This window comes from Lampris incognitus, chromosome 7 (assembly GCF_029633865.1).
Source record: "Lampris incognitus isolate fLamInc1 chromosome 7, fLamInc1.hap2, whole genome shotgun sequence".
NCBI classification, from domain to species: Eukaryota; Metazoa; Chordata; class Actinopteri; order Lampriformes; family Lampridae; genus Lampris; species Lampris incognitus.
The window spans coordinates 65,758,935-65,779,336 of NC_079217.1; the positions used below are offsets into that span (position 1 = coordinate 65,758,935).

At 45.7% G+C, this 20,402-nt stretch overlaps 1 protein-coding gene across 6 annotated transcripts in view; it reads left to right on the forward strand.

Annotated features, from left to right (window-relative positions):
• Positions 1 to 20,402, forward strand: part of abcc5 (ATP-binding cassette, sub-family C (CFTR/MRP), member 5) — a 48,886-nt gene that overhangs the window by 20,664 nt on the left and 7,820 nt on the right. The window contains exons 10-26 of one of the 6 annotated variants that reach the window (XR_008810540.1): positions 270 to 377; positions 1,230 to 1,405; positions 1,568 to 1,739; positions 1,955 to 2,026; positions 3,109 to 3,233; positions 3,977 to 4,049; positions 5,242 to 5,445; positions 5,617 to 5,760; positions 5,972 to 6,065; positions 7,585 to 7,763; positions 7,959 to 8,105; positions 8,233 to 8,362; positions 8,764 to 8,870; positions 8,990 to 9,046; positions 11,007 to 11,193; positions 11,282 to 11,371; positions 16,499 to 16,688. Coding sequence is in view for 5 of the 6 variants with exons in the window: in XM_056284113.1 (XP_056140088.1) it covers positions 270 to 377; positions 1,230 to 1,405; positions 1,568 to 1,739; positions 1,955 to 2,026; positions 3,109 to 3,233; positions 3,977 to 4,049; positions 5,242 to 5,445; positions 5,617 to 5,760; positions 5,972 to 6,065; positions 7,585 to 7,763; positions 7,959 to 8,105; positions 8,233 to 8,362; positions 8,764 to 9,046; positions 11,007 to 11,193; positions 11,282 to 11,371; positions 16,499 to 16,688 (2,374 nt within the window). In the remaining variant the exon portion in view is untranslated. Of the gene's footprint in view, positions 1 to 269; positions 378 to 1,229; positions 1,406 to 1,567; positions 1,740 to 1,954; positions 2,027 to 3,108; positions 3,234 to 3,976; positions 4,050 to 5,241; positions 5,446 to 5,616; positions 5,761 to 5,971; positions 6,066 to 7,584; positions 7,764 to 7,958; positions 8,106 to 8,232; positions 8,363 to 8,763; positions 9,047 to 11,006; positions 11,194 to 11,281; positions 11,372 to 11,626; positions 11,732 to 16,498; positions 16,689 to 20,402 lie in introns of those variants that run through there. The other 5 variants (XM_056284117.1, XM_056284113.1, XM_056284115.1 and 2 more) reach the window with 5 other exon arrangements.

Sequence of the window (20,402 nt, forward strand, 5' to 3'; positions counted from 1 at the left end):
ACCTTACATTGTTGTGTTATTGTGTACGTTTCTATACTGTGTTTATAATGTATGAATTCACTGTGTACATACATAGTCTTTATAGGGCTGGTGTAGTGGTGGTGTAGGGAAGGTGTGTCCTTGTGTCCTTTGTGTTAAGGCAGAGAGAGCCAAAGCACAAGGATTTAATCGTATTCCAATACACATGATAATAAGGCTGAAGTTGAACTACGGTTTTCTATTCAGTTTATCTCATTTACTTTCTCTCTCTGTCTGTCCTCTGTCTCCAGGCCTTTACAGTAGTGACAGTGTTCAACGCCATGACCTTTGCCCTGAAGGTCACTCCGTTCTCCGTCAAGTCTCTTTCCGAAGGCTCAGTAGCTATAGAGAGATTTAAGGTTTGTCAACCTCTCTCTCTCTCTCTCTCTCTCTCTCTCTCTCTCTCTCTCTCTCTCTCTCTCTCTCTCTCTCTCTCTCTCTCTCTCTCTCTCTCTCTCTCTCTCTCTCTCCTCTAGCTCGCTCTCTCTCTAGCTCTAGCTCTCTCTCTCTCTCTAGCTGTTGCTCTCTCTCGCTCTCTCTCCTCTAGCTCTCTCTCTCTCTCTAGCTCTCTCTACTCTCTCTAGCTGTCTCCTCTAGCTCTCTCGCTCTCTCTCTAGCTCTCTCTCCCTCTAGCTCTCTCTCTCTCTCCTCTAGCTCTCTCTCTCTAGCTCTCTCTACTCTCTCTAGCTGTCTCCTCTAGCTCTCTCTCGCCTCTCTCTCTAGCTCGCTCTCCTCTAGCTCTCTGTCCCCCAGCTCTCTCTCTCTAGCGCTCTCTCTCCTCTAGCTTTCTCTCGCTCTCTCTCTAGCTCACTCTCCCTCTCTCTAGCGCTCTCTCTCTAACTCTCTCTTCTCTAGCTTTCTCTCTAGCTCTCTCTCTTGCTCTCTCTAGCTCTCTCTTTCTCCTCTAGCTCTATCTCTCTCACTCTCTAACTCTCTCTCCTCTAGTTTGCTCTCTCTCCTCTAGCTCTCTAGCTCTCTCTCTCTTTCTCGCTCTCTGTAGTATAGTGTACTGTCTATATGTAGTAATATGTATATAGTATGAGCTTTAGGATCAGACTTTTCTCAAATTATGGAATGAATTCCTGTCTTCCATCAGAGGTACAGACTCGCTTACTTCATCCAAGGAAGACCTTAATAATACTTTCCTCTTCCAGACAAAGGTTTTAATTTTTGATTCAAAACTCTGTCTCTCTCTGTTTCTGTCTCTCTAGAGTCTGTTCTTGATGTCGGAGGTGGAGATGCTCCGTGCGTCTCCTCAGGACCCCTGTGTTGTAGTAGAGATGAGGGATGTCAGCCTGGCATGGGAGATCAGCGGGCCGAGCGTCCAGTCGTCCCCTCGGGTCACGCCGGCCATCGACGCCACAGCCAGAAACAGCAGGAGGGAAAAGTATCTTCAGTTTATTTCAGTTTACATTTCAGTTACACTCCAGATAGTTTGACATGACTTTTAGATTGCACTGCAGTGACTGTGACTGTGTGGTGATGTGACTCAGTGTCTGATGGTCAGTGTGTGTGTCTGTGTGTGTGTGTGTGTGTGTGTCTGCTGCAGGTGTGCAGACAGACGGGTCCTGCAGGAGGAGGTGAGAGGGAGTCTGCTGTGTGGAGGAGATCTAGCATCTGACCCAGAGGAGGAGGAGGAGGAGGAGTCTCCCCACCTGCCCCCCCTCCCTGTCCCGCGCCTCCATAGCACCCTACACTGCATCAACCTAACCATCCAACAGGTGGAGCACTAAAAAAAAACCATACCCCACCCTGTGTACCCCCAAAGCAATCAGCCTTTACTAAAACTACGTTTTCAAATGTATTTCACTTGATGGTACAAAACGTAATGACAGTCAGTTTTGAATCTGTCAGATGTAATATTTCATCTGTCTGTCTTGCTGTGTGTGCGTGTGTGTGTGTGCGTGTGTGTGCGTGTGTGTGTGTGTGTGTTTAGGGGAAGCTGGTTGGGGTGTGTGGGAGTGTGGGGAGTGGCAAGACTTCCCTCATCTCAGCCATTTTAGGACAGGTAATTTTTTTAAGAAGTTTTGTAGTTTTTACCCCTCGGAGACCAAGTCAAGCCAGTTTGAATATCTAACAGAACATTCTTTTGCACCCTAAACAAGTTCGGCTTTGGCTCCCAGTTCATTACTTGGATAGGACTTTTGTACTCATCCCCCCAAGCTTTTGTCAGGACCAGTAACATTCAGTCAGGGTCTTTTCTCCTGCAACGGTCCACACACCAGGGTTGCCCTTTAAGTCCCTTGTTATTTGCCCTCACCATAGAACTCCTGGCAATCAAGCTTCGTTCCAGTCCTCTCATTAAAGGTATAGTTAGGTACGGACACGGACACAAAGTTTCTCTGTATGCAGACGACTACAAAACAAGGGGATTTGATTCATATTAAAGACTGAGTTGGTATATTTACATGGTGTACATGCCCTGTGATGGCCTGTCCAGGGTGTCTCCCCGCCTGCCGCCCAATGACTGCTGGGATAGGCTCCGGCATCCCCGCGCGGGGCCCTGAGAGCAGGATAAGAGGTTTGGATAATGAGTGGGTGGATGGACAAAACATATTCAACAAATAAAGATAATTACAGAAGTAATGCGTCACCATTTAAATGGTTCAGCAGCATGTTGATGTATTAATCAGACTGTCTAGAGATGGTGGAGGACAGCAGACTTCTTAAAAACATTTCTTTTTAGTCTAGCTTTTAACTAAAAGCTCCTTTATCATCTCATTATACTTGATCGTTATACCACTCATTTGATTATCTTTACATCCATCTCTCGTAATAGTTTACTTTTATTATCTGATGCGCTTTAACAAAATTTTTTTCATCTTCTGTTGATTTCAAAGAGCCTTTAAACAGATTTTTATACTTCATGTAGGAATAGTGCTGTTTCACTAACATGTCTTATTATTACCTATTTTATATTTATTTACATTATATATTTATATTACTTATTTTATACTTATTATATTTATTTATATTATATATTTATAACATTTATTATATCTATATTTTATATTTATATTTATATTTGTTTCATTATATTATTATTATTATTTATTTTGTATTTATCTTTTACTATTACTCGGTCGACAGATGACTCTTCTGGAGGGACGTGTGGCTGTCCGGGGAGACTTTGCCTACGTTTCCCAGCAGCCCTGGATCCTCAACGCCACGCTGAGAGACAACATCCTGTTTGGAAAAGAATACCAGGAAGACAGGTGACCCACTGTGGTAGGACAATAGAGGAGTAGTCCATACATGCACATGCAGTAGAGACAGTAGCATGTCTGTGTACAGGTAGGCCGGAGGGACAGGAAGGCATGTTGACCACACAGGAAGATGGTTAACAGTAGAAAACACATAGTTATTATTATTATTATTGTAACCTGTATTTTACCAGGCTGAACCTTGAGATTCAAATCTCTTTTTCTTGGGAGACCCTTGCAAAGATAGCTCACCATTATAAAGTAGAAAGAGACATGGAGGTGATGTGGTGTTGCAGTAGAAAACAGGGATACTATCAGCGGAGGCTGTGGGTGAGAACGCTTTGTGTGTTTGTTAGTCAGTATGAAGAACAGCTTGTCTGTCAGCAGCTTTAGTAAATATAATGTTGGTAATCCTTCCCTGAGAGTTCTCTCTCTCTCTCTCTCTCTCTCTCTCTCTCTCTCTCTCTCTCTGTCTCGCTGTCTCTCTCTCTGTCGCTCTCTCGCACTCTGTCTCTCTCTCTCTCTCTCTCTCTCTCTCTCTCTCTCTCTCTCTCTCTCTCTCTCTCTCTCTCTCTCTCTCTCTCTCTCTCTCTCTCTCTCTCTCTCTCTCTCTCTCTCTCTCTCTCTCTCTCTCTCTCTCTCTCTCTCTCTCTCTCTCTCTCTCTCTCTCTCTCTCTCTCTCTCTCTCTCTCTCTCTCTCTCTCTCTCTCTCTCTCTCTCTCTCTCTCTCTCTCTCTCTTCCTTCCTCCCTCCAGATACAAGTGTGTTGTAAGTGCTTGCTGTCTGAGACCGGATCTGGCCCTGCTCCCAGACTCTGACCTCACTGAGGTGACCTCACATCCTTCTTCTCTTCTAGTTCTGTCGCTCTGTTACAAGTCACATTTCTGCTGCAACCCTAGCGGGTGCTGCAACATAGAGTGGAAAAAAAACTGGAATTGGATGCCACTAGTGGTGATACTAGCTTGTGGGGGCGTATAAAGGAGATGCATCTACGAAATTAATACATTTCCCAGCCCAAATGTACTTGATGCAGTAAACAGGTAGTCCCATTCAACCCTGTCGAAGGCTTTTTCAGCGTGGACTGAGATCACCACTTCAGGGGTTTTGTTGAAGTTATAGAATAGATCATATTTAAGAGGGTACGGACATTATAGAACAGCTGGCGTCCTTTATAAATGCGGTTTGCTCATCTGAGACTTTATAGGAGAATATTTTCCAAGCAATGGGCCAAGACCTTAGCAAGGACCTTAGCATGGTCCAGTTCTGATGCTCACGTGCCCATTGTAGGAGCTTCCGGAGGTGGACACGGGTCATCATGGGCACGCCGAACAGCCTGCAGCTACACAGCCCCACACGCCACAAGCTGTGATGCACTGTGTGTTCTGACACCTGTCCATCACAGCCAGCATCAACTCTTTCAGCAGTTCGAGCTACAGTAGCTTTTCTGTGGGATTGCAGCAGTTGAGCTAGCCTTCCCTCCCCAAGCACATCAGTGAGCCTTGGGCGTCCATGAGCTTGTCTCCGATTACTGGTTGTCCTTCCTTGGACCACTTTTAGTAGGTACTCACCACTGCTTACCAGGAACACCCCACACAACCTGTTGTATGGAGATGGTCAGACCCAGTCGTCTAGCCATCACAGTTTGGCCCTTGGCAAAGTCACTCAGATCCTTACACTTGTCTATTTTTCCTGCTTCCAACACATCAACTTCAAGAACTGCTGTTCATTTGCTGCCTGATACATCCCACCCCTTGACAGGTGCCATGGTAACGAGATAATCAGTGTTATTCACTTACCTGTCAGTGGTTTTACTGTTTTGGCTGATTGGTTTAAACACCAACTTTCTTGATTTAAGAGAGGAGTAGCACCAGCAGATCCAATCAGGCCGAGACCTCACTAAGGTTTACACCTCGTTAAGGTTTATCCTCGTTAATGAAATCACAGCACAGAAATCAAGCTGGACCAAACATCAGTCACCTCAACACCTCAACCCTTTGTTTGTTTGTTTGTCCTGTGTCAGATCGGGGAACGAGGGGCCAACTTGAGTGGCGGGCAACGCCAAAGGGTGAGCTTGGCCCGGGCCCTCTACAGTGACCGGGACATCTACATCCTGGACGACCCCCTGAGCGCCCTCGATGCCCATGTCGGAAACCACATCTTCAACAATGCCATCAGGAAACAACTCTGCAACAAGACCATCATCTTCATCACTCACCAGCTCCAAGTACACCCCCCGCATCACTACCCCCACCCCAACCCAACCACTGTACTACAGGACAACACACCACTGAGTTTGACTCTGAGACATGGATTACAATCCACTTTCTCTGACACGAACCACACTGCTTACCTTAAAATGTGGTGTGTGTGTGTGTGTGTGTGTGTGTGTGTGCAGTACCTGGTAGACTGTGATGAGGTCATCCTGATGAGGGAGGGCAGTATAGTGGAGCAGGGTAACCATGACGACCTGATGAGTCTGAATGGCGATTACGCCGCCATGTTTAACAACCTTCAGCTGGGAGACACGCCTTATATTGAGGTACCTCAGCTAACATGACCTACTGATCTAAGATACTGGCGTACTGATTTATTTACTAATTCACTGATAGTAATCTCAAACTACATGTGTATGTAGTCACAGCTTGTCTTTACAAATGAATCAGTACAATGGAACACTGAAAACTATGTTGAAGAATGTTCAGCTACGTCTGGACTCTGAACTGGATAAGTAGGAGTGTTTGTCCTCTCAGGCTCCGGGTAGGAAGCAGGGCGGCTCTCAGAGGAAACCAGCCGAGACCAAGTCCGGCTCCGTGAAGAAGGACAAACCAACCAGTCAAGACAACGGTACTGACTTCCTGTCTGAACAGGAAATGAAGTGGCAAAAGGCCCCTTCCAGCTAATGTATCTCTCCTTAGGGGAAATATTCTAGTAAGACTAGTAAATGTAATGATAAGACTAGTAAATATGACTAGTAAATATCATGTTATGACGAGTAACTATGATGGTTTGACCAGTAAATATTATAACATGATGAGTTAGTATGGTAATATGACCAGTAAATATTATAACACGTTAATATGGTAGTATGACCAGTAAATATTATGACATGATGTTAATATGGTAGTATGACCAGTAAATATTATAACACGTTAATATGGTAATATGACCAGTAAATATTATGACATGATGTTAGTATGGTAGTATGACCAGTAAATATTATAACATGATGAGTTAGTATGGTAATATGACCAGTAAATATTATAACACGTTAATATGGTAATATGACCAGTAAATATTATAACATGATGTTAATATGGTAGTATGACCAGTAAATATTATAACATGATGTTAATATGGTAGTATGACCAGTAAATATTATGACATGATGTTAATATGGTAGTATGACCAGTAAATATTATAACACGTTAATATGGTAGTATGACCGGTAAATATTATGACATGATGTTAATATGGTAGTATGACCAGTAAATATTATAACACGTTAATATGGTAGTATGACCAGTAAATATTATGACATGATGAGTTAGTATGGTAATATGACTAGTAAATATTATAACATGTTAATATGGTAATATGACCAGTAAATATTATAACACGTTAATATGGTAGTATGACCGGTAAATATTATGACATGATGTTAATATGGTAATATGACCAGTAAATATTATGACATGATGTTAGTATGGTAGTATGACCAGTAAATATTATAACATGATGTTAGTATGGTAATATGACCAGTAAATATTATGACATGATGTTAGTATGGTAGTATGACCAGTAAATATTATAACATGTTCATATGGTAATATGACCAGTAAATATTATAACATGATGAGTTAGTTTGGTAGTATGACCAGTAAATATTATAACACGTTAATATGGTAGGCTGACCAGTAAATATTATGACATGATGAGTTAGTATGGTAATATGACTAGTAAATATTATAACATGTTAATATGGTAATATGACCAGTAAATATTATAACATGATGTTAATATGGTAATATGACTAGTAAATATTATGACATGACATTATATTATGACATTATGACATATAACAGGATATTAGGGCAGGACAAAATGTAGGGAGGGGTGTGATTTGATTGGACGCTGCAAAACATTCTATGATATGATTGGTTGGAATGTTGCTTGGTTGCTTGCTCGGACTTGGTGACACAATCACAGAAACTGATTTAGAGGAAGTTGAGTTGATGTAAGCTCGAGTTGAGTTGATGTAAGCTCGAGTTGAGTTGATGTAAGCTCGAGTTGAGTTGATGTAAGATCGAGTCTTTATGTTTATTCTGGACATGGTAAAGCGGGTTGTGGTGTTGTGTGGCTGTAGGTCAGCTGGTGGAGGAGTGTGGGCGGGGCGCAGTTTCCTGGCAGGTGTACAGCGCCTACATGAGGGCATGTGGAGGTCCTGCAGTCTGTCTGTTCATCCTGCTGCTGTTCCTCCTCAACGTGGGGAGCACCGCCTTCTGCCACTGGTGGCTCAGTTACTGGATCAAACAGGGCAGCGGGGTGAGACCTCCTCCTGTTGTCTCCTTTCTTCTTTCCTCATCTCCTCCACTAATTCCTCCTTCATCTCCTCTTCTAGCCCTCACCTCCTCCTCCTCCATGACCTCCCCTCCTCTGCACCTGCTAACCTTCTCTCCTATGTGTGTGTGTGTGTGTGTGTGTGTGTGTGTGTGTGTGTGTGTGTGTGTGTGTGTCCAGAATACCACAGTGTTGGTAGGTAACAGCTCTGTTCTGAGTGACAGCATGAAGGACAATCCCATGATGCATCAGTACACCGCTGTCTACGCCTCCTCCATGGGCATCATGCTGCTGCTCAAACTCCTGCGAGGCGTCGTCTTCGTGAAGGTCAGCTTCATCTTCATCCCTTATTAACCCTGCCGCTGCTCTGTGCCTTTCCAGAGACAGTGCCCATCATGTCTGACCCATGACCTCCTCCTCCCCCACCCCACCCCCCACACACAAATACCTTCAGAGCACGTTGAGGGCCTCCTCCAGGCTCCACGAGGAGGTCTTCCAGAAGATTCTACGGAGTCCCATGAAGTTCTTTGACACAACGCCAAGCGGACGTATCCTGAACCGCTTCTCCAAGGACATGGATGAAGGTGTGTGGTGGTGGCAGGGTGGGGGTAGATAGGAGGGTTGGTGAGTTGTAGCCCTGATGTCAACAGTTTTCTCACTGGTGTTGTTGTGCTAGAAGTTTAATCACCACCCATTTGTATGATTATTATGAGTCGTAGTTGTAGTAGTATTTATAATTATATATAATTTCATTCATCATTATCTCACTGAGCTTTTACGAGTGTAATAATACAATGATTACATGATGCCACGTTTTGGTAAAAAATAATCTCTCTGTCTGTCTGTCTGTCTGTCTGTCTGTCTGTCTGTCTGTCTGTCTGTCTGTCTGTCTGTCTGTCTGTCTGTCTGTCTGTCTGTCTGTCTGTCTGTCTGTCTGTCTGTCTGTCTGTCTGTCTGTCTGTCTGTCTCTCTCACTCTCCTCTAGTTGATACTCGTCTACCGTTCCAGGCGGAGATGTTTATTCAGAATGTGATCCTGGTCTTCTGCTGTCTGGCTGTCATCAGCTGTGTTTTCCCATGGTTCATGGCGGCGGTGGGTCCCCTGGTGCTGTTCTTTGCGTTGCTCCATGTGGTGTCGCGTGTTTTCATCCGTGAGCTAAAGCGTTTGGACAACGTGACACTGTCACCCTTTGTGTCTCATATCACCTCCAGCATCCAGGGCCTGGCCACGCTTCATGCTTACGGCAGGGGAGCCGACTTCCTGGACAGGTGAGGTTCGGAGCCGTCAGCTCTCCAGATTAGCCAAGTACAGGTCCTGAGGGACGGTTTGGGAAGAAGCAATTATTTTTGTGTGTCGATCTGAATATCTGACCTCATCTTAGTATGAGATCAATCATTTTCATGCGACACCATTTTAAGATTAAAGACTTAAAATATTTGGCTCAAAATTAGATTATTTTTGTTCGTCCTCCATCTAAGTGAACGACAGCTCAACATTAAATAAAATGTTAAACTTTGTGAAGAACAGCAGGTGGCTGAAGTTCTTGGTATACAAAACCAGATCACCGACTGATCATGTTACACATCTGGCATGATACACGTCCGTTGATGAATCATACCTGCTGTTTAGTAGGTTAGCTTGTGTAAGTTGTGTTTGGTTGGTTAGATGTTTAGTAGGTTAGCCAATGTTTGCTAGAATAGCTAGTGTGTAGTACATTAAACAGTTTTTGGTAGGTTAGCTAATGTTTAGTAGTTTGGTAGGTTAGGTATTCAGTAGGTTAGTCATTGTTCCATAGGTTAGCTGATGTTTCTGGTGTTGTTTAGTAGGTTAGCTGGTATTTGATAGGTTAACTAGTGTTTAATAGGTTAGCCAGTTTTAGGTGGGTTAGTCATTGTTTGGTAGTTTAGCTAGTGTTTGGGAGGTTAGGTGTTCAGTAGGTTAGTCATTGTTCCATAGGTTAGCTCAGTGTTTCTCAACCCAGTCCTCAAGGAACCCCTATCCTGCAGATTTTCATTGTAACCCTGCATAGGTAGCCCTGCTTGTACTTACTCGACCAATCATCTCGCAGCACTTAATTATGCAAGGTGTGCAACATCTGACAAAATTAATTGCTGATTGGTTGAATAGCTACAAACAGGTACCTATTCAGGGTTGCAAAGAAAATATGCAGGATAGGGGTTCCTTGAGGACTGGGTTGAGAAACACTGGGTTAGCTGCTGTTTCTGGTGTTGTTTAGTAGGTTAGCTGGTATTTGATAGGTTAGCTGGTGCTCAATAGGTTAGCCGGTTTTAGGTAGGTTAGTCATTGTTTGGTAGATTAGCTAGTGTTTGGTACATTAGTCAGTGTTTGGCTGGTTATCTATTTGATAGGTTAGTTAGTGTTTAGTATGTTAGCTAGTGTTTGGTAGGTTAGCTTGGTGTTTAGCTAGTGTTTGTTAGATAAGCTAGTGTTTAAGAAAGAGGAAAGCCACATTATTTTGTGATTGTTTTCTTACAACAAATTGTATTCTTACAATGAATTTGTTCTCTGCATTTAACTCATCCTATTGTATAGGAGCAGTGGGCAGCTGCAGCACTCGGGGACCAACTTCAGTTCTTATTTCCATTGCCTTAGTCAGGTGCACAGGCAGGAGTATTAACCCTACCATGCATGTCTTTTTAATGGGTGGAGGAAACCAGAGGACCTGGAGGAAACCCACACAGACACAGGGAGAACATGCAAACTCCACACAGAAAGGACCTGGGATGGCCTGGGGTTTGAACCCAGGACCTTCTTGCTGTGAGGCAACAGTGCTGACCACTGGGCCACCGTGCTGCCCACAGTTTAGTAGGTTAGCTAGTGTTTGGTAGGTTAGTCAGTGTTTGGTTGGTTATCTAGTGTTTGATAGGTTATTTATTGTTTAGTAGGTTAGCTAGTGTTTGGTAGGTTAGTCAGTGTTTGGTTGGTTATCTAGTGTTTGATAGGTTATTTATTGTTTAGTAGGTTAGCTAGTGTTTGGTGGGTTAGCCAGTGTTTGGTTTGTTATCTAGTGTTCTTTAGGTTAGCTAGTGTTTGGGAGGTTAGTCATTGTTTGGTAGTTAGCCAAAGATTGATAGGTTAGTCACTGTTTGGTAGGTTAACTAATGTTTTACTCCAGCTGTTTCTTTTAGTTTTCAGGATGTTTGGGCTCTCTGCGTGTCAGTGATTTGGGTTTGGTGATGTGCTATTCCTCTGTGGTTCTGTGGTCAGGTTCCAGGAGCTCCTAGATCAGAACCAGGCTCCCTTCTACCTGTTCAGCTGTGCCATGCGCTGGCTGGCTGTGCGTCTGGATGTCATCAGTGTGGCGCTCATCACCATCACAGCACTCATGATGGTCTTGATGCATGGGCAGATGCCCCCTGCATACGCTGGCCTGGCCATCTCCTACGCTGTGCAGGTCCGACTGTAGAGCAGCTAAGACAAAACTATATTCAGATCCACTGTCAGGTTATGTATTCACTCTCGTGCATGTGTGTGTGTCACAGTTGACAGGTTTGTTCCAGTTCACAGTGCGTTTGGCCTCAGAGACGGAGGCTCGCTTTACATCTGTGGAGCGAATCCAACACTACAACCAGGTAGTGAATAACTTCTGTTACAATGTTACAATTTCATTTAGCAGACGCTTTTATCCGAAGCAACATACATCTGAGAGTTAATTCAACACAAACAATGATCTAGTCAGGAGGCGACAATGCAAGAAAGTGCCAAAAATCTAGGTTCAAGTCCAATAGGCCATCAGTGTCAACAGGCATTGCATAAAGGCAATGGATAGGGTGCATCAGGTTTGGACTCGTTTGAGAAAGAGCTGGGTCTTTAACTTCTTCTTAAAGATGGAGGGGGACTCAGCGTATCGAATGGAGTTTGGTAATTCGTTCCACCACCGGGGGAACTACAGAAGAGGAGAGTCTGGCTAGTGACTTACCTGTGACCTGCCAGTAAGGAGTTGCAGTAGTGAATGTGTGTGCTCAATAAGAGCCTGTACCAGGAGTCGTGCTGCATGGTCAGACAGGTAGGGTCTAATTTTCCTGATGTTGTACAGGGCAAATCGGCAGGACTGAGCAATCGAGGCCACATGAACCTTAAAGGTTAGTTGGTCATCAGTCATCACACCCAGGTTTCGGGTGTGATGACTTTGTGAGCATCAGTTGGATTGATCCGAGCTGGATATTGATCTGTTGTTGTAAGGACAGACTGGCTGGGATGACAAGGAGCTCAGTCATAGATAGGTTAAGTTGAAGGTGGCATTTTTTCATCCACGCAGAGCTATCAGCAAGGCATGACGATATCTGTGCTGAGACTTTGAGGTCATCTGGTGGGAATGATAGGGAGAGTTGGGTATCATAAGCATAGCAATGGTATGAGAAATCATGAGAGCGGATGATTGCACCAAGTGAGGTGGTGTATATTGAGAAGAGAAGGGGACCGGGCACTGACCCTTGAGGTACCCCTGTGGATAAGCCGTGCCATTTGGACACTTCTCCCCTCCAAGATACTCTAAAACAGCGGTGGCTAACCATGTGCCATGGAGAGCCATGTGTATGCAGGTTTTCATTCCAACCCGACTCCAGCCAGACCCACACCAGGTGGAGTCTGGCTGGAATGAAAACTTGCCATGTGATCTCACTGATACATTCTTCCTCTTTAGTTGAAGGGTTGCTAATCAGTGAAATTACCTGGTGTGGAGTCTGGCTGGAATGAAAACCTGCATACACATGGCTCTCCATGGCACATGGTTAGCCACCCCTGCTCTAAAACATCTCCGACAGGTAAGGCATGAATTAGCAGAGGGCAGATCCTGAGATACCAAGGTCAGTGAGTGTGGAGAGGAGGATTTGGTGGTTAAATGTCAAAAGCAGCTGACAGATCTAGCAGCAATAAAGCTGAGGACTGACCAGCAGCTCTAGCCAAACGCGTTGATTCTATTACCGACAGGAGTGCAGTTTCGGTAGAGTGACCCCGCTTAAAGCCAGACTGGGTTGAGTGTAGGTTTTTTGAGCAGCGGGGGGACCCGAGCTTGCTTAAATGTGGTGGGGAACACACCCATTGTAAGCGAGGAGTTGATGATGTGTGTGACTGCATCTTGGTTCTTGTGTGGTGCATCTACTTATCCTATCCAGGGCCATTATCCAGGATGAAACAAGGAACATTCATGAGTATATACCTCAGCACCAAATCCCCTCACAATCCACCCCCCTCTCACATCAACTCCTGTCTGTCTGCAATTAAAGAGAGGATGCAGCAAAACCTCCTCAAACTTAACAGTGACAAAACTGAACTCCTCTCCATTGGCTCCAAGTCCACTCTCAGCCAAATCAACAACCTCACACTCACCATCGATGGCACTACTGTTTCCCTTTCCTCCCAGGCACGCAACCTTGGTGTGATCCTTGATCCCACCCTCTCCCTTGAGCCCCATATCCGCCAAATCGTCAAATCCTCCTTCTACCACCTTCGCAACATTGCAAAAATAAGACCCTCTCTCATACACTCTGCTGCTGAGATACTGATCCATGCCTTCATCTCCTCCTGTCTTGATTACTGCTACTCACTGCTCTGTGGCATCCGTGCTAGCTCTATCGAGAGACTCCAATTGGTCCAGAATGCATCCGCCCGACTTTTAACTTTCACCGAATCCTGGCACCACATCAGCCCAGTCCTAAAAGACCTCCGCTGACTACCCATCTCCCACCGGATCAATTACAAAATCCTGGTTCTCACTTATAAAGCCCTTCACCAATTGGCTCCCCCATACCTCACCAACCTCCTCTCCCCCTACCAACCCTCTTGATCCTTCATATCCACCTCAGCCTCCCTTCTCTTCACCCCCAGTTCCAGCCTCCGTGGCTTTGGTGACCGAGCCTTCTCCAGGGCAGCTCCCAGGCTCTGGAACTCACTCCCCCAAATCATTAGAGACTCAGAATCCCTCCCACTCTTTCAATCCCATCTCAAGACATATCTTTTCTCCATTGCCTTCTTGTGCCCCCCCCCGCCCTCTTATCACCCCTAATTTGAGGTAGACTAAGGACTGAGCACTTGACCTGCTGCCCCTTCCTCTTGGAACTCCCTCCCCAAGCACATCCGACACTGTTGCAATCTGCCCACATTCAAATCATTAATCAGGAGTCACCTCTTCAGACTTGTGATCTATGTTGTGTTGCATGTTTTTGGTGTGTTGCTTTGAAGTTAATCTAATTTATATAAAGCGTCTTTGAGTACGATGAAAAGCGCTTTATAAATAAAATACATTATTATTATTATCATATCAGAAAGAGGGCCCCCCAGGATGAACTGCTGAGTGAGTACATAGGCAGTAGAAGACGGTGCGGAGGATGAAGAAGAGGAGGTATCATGAAAGATCAAGCCCCTCCATGGGATGTACCATTGACAGATAGAAGACGTAGCTGATATCGAGAAATTCTACCAGTGGCTAGAAAAGGCTGGACTGAAGGACAGCACAGAGGCTCTGATCATAGCAGCACAAGAACAGGCACTCGGGACCAGGGGTCTCATTTATAACTGTTGTGTACACACAAAATGGAGCCTGAAAGAGGCATACGCCACTTCCCACGCAAAATTTGTGATCTATAAAAACAAACTTGACGGGGCAGTTGTGCACCTGTCCAAAAACACTGTTTGTTTTTTTTTGGCTTTTGTGTGCATGTCCAATTTTAGTAAGGATCCTACGCACTGTTTTATAAATGAGACTCCTGATTGGTTGAGGCAGGGGTCTACCACACCAGACAAGAACCAAGATTCAGGCTGTGCAAAGATGCCCCTGAGACAGTCCAGCACTTAGGAAGGAACAGCTAAGATACTGTGTAGAACCCTCAAACTCCCAGGCCTGTGGTAGAGGACCCGAGCTTGAGCAGTCACTCAAGACCCCAAGACCAGACAGACCAACCTGAGGACTGCCTGGATGGACTACAAGAAGGCGTACAACTCAATGCCCCACATGTGGATACTGGAGTGTTGGCACTACACAAGGCCAACAGGACACCTTGCTCAAGAAATCAGTGCGGCTGTGGAAAACAAACCTAGAGGCCAACTCCAAGGCCATCAAGTACAGCATATACCAAGGTGATGCGCTATCCCCACTTGTTATTTTGCATAGGCCTGAACCCCCTCAGTCAGATCATTGCAAAAGGTGGATATGGATACTAATTTAGAAGTGGGGTAGCCATCAGTCACCTCTTCTACATGGAAGACATCAAGCATCATCGATTCACTGATCCCCCTCGCCAGAATATACAGCAGTGACATCGAGATGTCATTCAGACTGGATAAATGTGGCCGAATGGTGACAAAGAGAGGGAGGGTGATCAGGACTGAAGGGGTGGAGCTACCAGAAGGCAGGATTGCAGACATACAGGACAGTTACAAGTACCTGGGTATCCCAGAGGCTAATGGGAGCCATGCCGAGAAAGCAAGGAGGTCAGCTCCCGCCAAATATCTCTAAAGAGTAAGGCAGGTCCTGAGAGGCCAGTTCAAGATACAAGCCGTCAATATGTATGTCCTACCAGTCATCAGATACCCAGCTGGGATAATAAGCTGGTCACAGGAGGAAATAGAGGCCGCAGATGTCAAGGCACAAAAACCCCTAACGATGCACAGAGGTTTCCACTTGAAGTCGAGCACCCTGAGACTGTATTAGCAGTGAAAAGAGGGGGGTCAAGGATTGCTGAGTTTCAGAGCCACTATCCAAGATGAAACAAGGAGCATCCAAGAGTAAATCAGCAAGATGGGCCCCCCATGACAGACTGCTCAGTGAGCACCTCAGGCAGAAGAGGACAGATGGTGATAAGAAGAAGAGGAGATATTGTGAAAGACAAAGCCCCTCCATGGGATGTACCATTGGCATCTAGAGGGAATGACTGACATCAAGAAATCCTACAAGTGGCCAGAAAAGGCTGGTCTGAGGACAGCACAGAAGCTGTGATCATGGCAACACAAGAGCAGGCACTCAGCACCAGGACCATAGTCTGCCACAACAGGCAAGATCCAACGTGCAGTGCAGGCTGTGCAAAGATGCCCCTGAGGCAGTCCAGGACATAGCAGCAGGGTATAAGATGCAGGCTGGGACAGCATACACTGAGAGGCATAACCAAGTGGCCAGGATAGTGTATGGGGGATTTATTTATATCAGGGGTGGCTAACCATGTGCCATGGAGAGCCATGTGGTTGCAGGTTTTCATTCCAGCCGGACTGCACACCAGGTGATTTCACTGATTAGCAACCCTTCAACCCAGGAGAAGAATGTATACGTGAAATGACCTGGTGTGGAGTCGGGTTGGAATGAAAACCTGCATACACATGGCTCTCCAAGGCACGTGGTTAGCCACCGCTGTTTTATATATTGAAAATAGTCATAATATAAAAGTGTTTAAAAAGCATTGGTGAAAAGGTGTATTAACTTTGTACATATGATACATATAACATCATAACCTTTAGCAAAATTGCAACCAGTTTAATCAGCCACAAAGTCCTCAGGGTTCGCGTGTGTGTGTGTGTGTGTGTGTGTGTGTGTGTGTGTGTGTGTGTGTGTGTGTGTGTGTGTGTGTGTGTGTGTGTGTGTGTGTGTGTGTGTGTGTGAATTTCTGGAGGAGATTACAGGGTAAAGACATGAAAGTAGAATATCACAAAACCAGAATATAAGCCCATAAAATGTGACTCTGATGCTGTGTGTTTCTGTCTGTCTGCTTCAGTCGTTGTCCCAGGAGGCACCAGCCCGAAGGAGGAGCCCCTCCCTCCCAGCAGAGTGGCCCCAGCAGGGGGAGGTGGTGTTTGAGGAGGTGGAGATGAGGTACCAGCCCAACCTGCCGCTGATTCTGAAAAGGATCTCCTGCACCATCCGACCCAAAGAGAAGGTCGGCATCGTTGGTCGGACTGGGTCAGGTGAGAGGTCACTCTGAAATGGCAGCACATGTTGCTCCAAAACCTGTATGTACCTTTCAGCATTAATGGAGCCTTCACAGATGTGCAAGTTACCCATGATGCCATGGGCTCTAACACACCCCCATACCATCACAGATGCCGGCTTTTGGACTTTGTGCTGAGAACAATCTGGACGGTCCTTTTCCTCTTTAGCCCGGAGGACACGACGTCCACGATTTCCCAAAACAATGTGAAATGTGGACTCGTCAGACCACAGCACACTTGTCCACTTGGCATCAGTCCATCTCAGATGAGCTCGGGCCAGAGAAGCCGGTGGCGTTTCTGGGTGGTGTTGATATCTGGCTTTGGCTTTGCATGGGAGAGTTTTAACTTGCACTTGTAGATGTAGCGACCAACTGTGTTAACTGACGATGGTTTTCCCATCGACTATTTGCTCACACAGTTGTTCACAAAGTGGTGACCCTCGCCCCATCCTTGCTTGTGAACGACTGAGCCTTTCTTCGGGGATGCTCCTTTTATACCCAATCAGGACACTCCCCTGTTTCCAGTTAACCTGTTCACCTGTGGAATGTTCCAGACAGGTGTTTCTGAGCATTCCTCAACTTTCCCAGTCTTTTGTTGCCCCTGTCCCAGCTTCTTTGGAACGTGTTGCAGGCATCACATTCACAGTGAGTGAATATTTGCAACAAGCAATAAAGTTTATCAGTTTGAACATTAAATATCTGGTCTTTGTAGTGGATTCAACTGAATATAGGCGGAAAAGGATTTGCAAATCATTGTATTGTGTTTTTATCCACGTTTTACACAACATCCCAACTTCATTGGAATTGGGGTTTGCATATTATATAAGTAACCTGCCAACATCTATTTCAGCATCTCTGATATATTCTCTGCACCATTGCACTTTATCGCTTCTTATTTCCCCTGTTTATAGTCAATCCTTGTGTCTGAAGATTGTTGTGTTGTTATTCTATGCCGAGTACACTGAGAGCCATGAAACCGGGGTCAAATTCCATGTGTGTGCGAACTTACATGGCCAATAAATAGGATTGTGATTAATTGTGAAATCAGTCTCATAAATGTATTAACCATTATTTTTTGGTTTTTAATATTTTATAGTTAAACTACTAAAATTGATTGAATAGTCAAATCAGTCACGCAAAATCATGCTCATAAATTTATCAACGTACTCTGGAGGTCAGCTACAAACTGCCAGATCTTTTGGATCACTGGGTCTCTTTCCTGCATAGCAACTAGGTCTACATCACCAGGCTGTCTGCCTAGATGGAGTTATTGCAGCTTCGAGTTGGGATTTTTCATGGCCCTCCCTGGCGTGTTGGCTAGTAATGGCATTTACTGTGCATCTCTGCCTGTCTGGGAGCCATTCCCCTTGAAACTCCCAAAGCGGGCCATCCCCGCTCCTCCCTTTGCCAGGCGGTTGGCCTCATCATTGCCCGTTTTATCAGGACCCAGGGTCTGAGAGTGTCCCTTTACCTTTTTCCAGTACATGTTCATGCCAGGAGCTGTTACAGTCCTGTCACAAGCGAGGAAAAGCTCGGGGTGCTTTACACCTTTGCGCCTGGCATTTTTCATGCTGTTTCGTTTCCACGTGGGGAAGTGGAAAATGAAACGATGTGAGTTCAGTTACGGTTGGAACATATGACTAGCTGTACAATGTCTCTTTTGCTGGCCTGTGGCAACACAATGATTACTGCTGCTATGTCTGCATAGGGACTTGTCTTTACCCCAAGTCGGTATTGGTGTGGTGCCTCAGCTGCACCATTCATCCAAACAATGCCCACTCTTGCTTGAACTCTGCTCTCGTGATGGAAAGAGCAGCCACCTACACAGACCTTTGGGAGGTCCTTGCTGTAATAATCATAGTAATAATGATTGGAATGAAGAGAAGGGGTGGTGATGAGGAGAGATTGTGGCGGCATTCTGCTAACTGAAGATAACCTTGATTTCCTCTACCTCACTGAAACCTGGCATAAGCCCCTGGGCCATCTCTCACTAAACCAGAGCACATCCACAGGATTCCCATACATTGATAAACCTCATCTTGAGGGGTGATGAAGTGGTGTTGCTGCTGTTTACAGGAAGGACATTAAAACAGCCACCATTTCCATTACCTGCCTTTAGACTCTCTGCTCCTACTCCCTTGGTCACCGTTCTCTGCCGACCCCCAAGCGAAACCCCTACTTCCTCTCTGAATTCTCTGATTTTCTGACCCAGTTATGTGCCATCTCACCTGCCGATCTCCTCCTGGGTGATCTTAATATCCACATTGATGGGGCGTCTGGGTAGTGTAGCGGTCTATTCCATAGCCTAGCAATACGGGGATCGCTGGTTGGAATCCCCGTGTTAGCTCCAGCTTGGTCAGGCGTCCCTACAGACACAATTGGACGTTTCTGTGGGTGGGAAGCCGGATGTGGGCTATGTGTCCAGGTCGCTGCACTAGCGCCTCCTCTGGTCGGTCGGGGCGTCTGTTCATGGTGGAGGGGGAACTGGGGGAATAGCGTGATCCTCCCACGCGCTACGTCCGCCTGGTGCCACTCCTCACCGTCAGGTGAAAAGAAGCAGCCGGCGACTCCACGTGTATCAGAGGAGGCATGTGGTAGTCTGCCCCAACCAAAGAAGATGGAAGTTCACCAGCCACTGACATCGTCAGTTCAAAGTCATGAAAGGAGCTGCTGATCAACAGCCCCAAGGGCTGACGTGCAAACACAGAAAGTGAGGCGCCGGTTAGGTTTTGCACCAGCAGATAAGTGGAACGGTGGTTCAGTTCAAGCAAGGGGTTGCCACACAGCATTTGGGCGAGTTCCAGAAAAAGCAGCACAGGTTAGAAGAATGCCTACATGATTCACAGTGGGCAGCTCATGGATGATTTCAACTAACAACACTTCTCTCACGTGAGATAGTTAGACCAGCTACTAAATCTAACTCTGCCACTGAAACACCAAGGCTAAATCTTGCAACTACACCATTAAGACTAACTATGCCCAGACACCAGCCTGATTTGGCTCTTCCGCAGCCACCAGAGGTGTGTCCTTTGTTGTCAGCCGTTGAAGCGTGGCTCCATGGAAAACAGTTTCTTTTCTCCCGGCAGCTGTTCAGCTGGAAATCCTCAGCGTTCCGTCTGTCGTCTGATGATCTTGAGGGGGTCTAAGTTGCAGCTATGTCGATGTTAAGAAGTGGAAAGGGATCCAGTGGCCTTCGCTTTCTGTGGAAACTGTGTAGCTTGCAGGAAAGGTTAACCGGTTATCACAGCCGGTTAGTAGCTGAACTAAACTGGGTTATCTTCCAATAAAACCGGGGCCCAGTGGTAATATGAAGACACGTAGTCCTTTGTTCTCGTTGTCCTCCAGAAGAGAACATCTCTAAATGCGTACGGTTCTACACAAGAGAAAAGGAATTTCCATTCTGCCATAGTTTTAAGAGCGAAATTGTGTCACCAGATACAGTACTGTTACATCCAATGATGTTACAGTGAAAGGAGAGGTGGTGGGTGGAGGTCCCCTGTGAGGTTGAGCAGGGGGTTATGGGTATTGCAGTCCATGGGCAGTGCTGGTCCCTACACTATTCTCCACCAATCTAAACTGGTCTATAGTGATCTACACTGGTCAGGATTTGAAATCAGCCTGCCAGCCACATTCATTCATCTCATCTTCAGCCGCTTCTCCGGGGTCGGGTTGTGGTGGCATCAAGCTAAGT